The sequence below is a fragment of the Buceros rhinoceros genome, unplaced genomic scaffold (assembly GCF_000710305.1).
Source record: "Buceros rhinoceros silvestris isolate BGI_N320 unplaced genomic scaffold, ASM71030v1 scaffold33589, whole genome shotgun sequence".
In the NCBI taxonomy this organism is placed as follows: Eukaryota; Metazoa; Chordata; class Aves; order Bucerotiformes; family Bucerotidae; genus Buceros; species Buceros rhinoceros.
Window position 1 is genome coordinate 1 of NW_010433800.1, and position 399 is coordinate 399.

At 69.4% G+C, this 399-nt stretch overlaps 1 protein-coding gene across 1 annotated transcript in view; it reads left to right on the top strand.

Moving 5' to 3' along the window:
* Window positions 1-6: 6 nt before the first annotated feature.
* LOC104500576 (pyrroline-5-carboxylate reductase 2) overlaps window positions 7-399 on the top strand; it is a gene marked incomplete at both ends in the record, with an annotated part of 2,745 nt that continues 2,352 nt past the window's right edge. The window contains 2 exons of the mRNA XM_010144241.1: window positions 7-93; window positions 197-376. Of these exons, the coding sequence (XP_010142543.1) occupies window positions 7-93; window positions 197-376 (267 nt within the window). The remainder of the gene's footprint in view (window positions 94-196; window positions 377-399) is intronic.

Below are 399 nucleotides of genomic sequence, written 5' to 3' on the forward strand. Positions count from 1 at the left end.
TGACGCGCGGTGCCGTTCGCAGGCGTCCTGGCCGCGCACAAGATCACGGCGAGCTCCCCGGACACCGACCTGCCCACCGTGAGCGGGCTGCGGGTGAGTGAGCGAGCGAGCGAGCCGGGGGGAAGGCGCGGCGCTGCCCTGCCCCCGGAGAGGTGCCCCGGGCCACAGCGGTCCCGTTTCTCCCCACCCGCTGCAGAAAATCGGCGTGAACTTCACGGTGAGCAACAAGGACACGGTGAAGAGCAGCGATGTCCTCTTCCTGGCCGTGAAGCCCCCCATCATCCCCTTCATCCTGGAGGAGGTGGGCCCCGACATCGAGCCCCGCCACATCGTGGTCTCCTGCGCGGCCGGCGTCACCATTAGCTCCATCGAGAAGGTGAGGGAGGCTGCTCCGGGGGC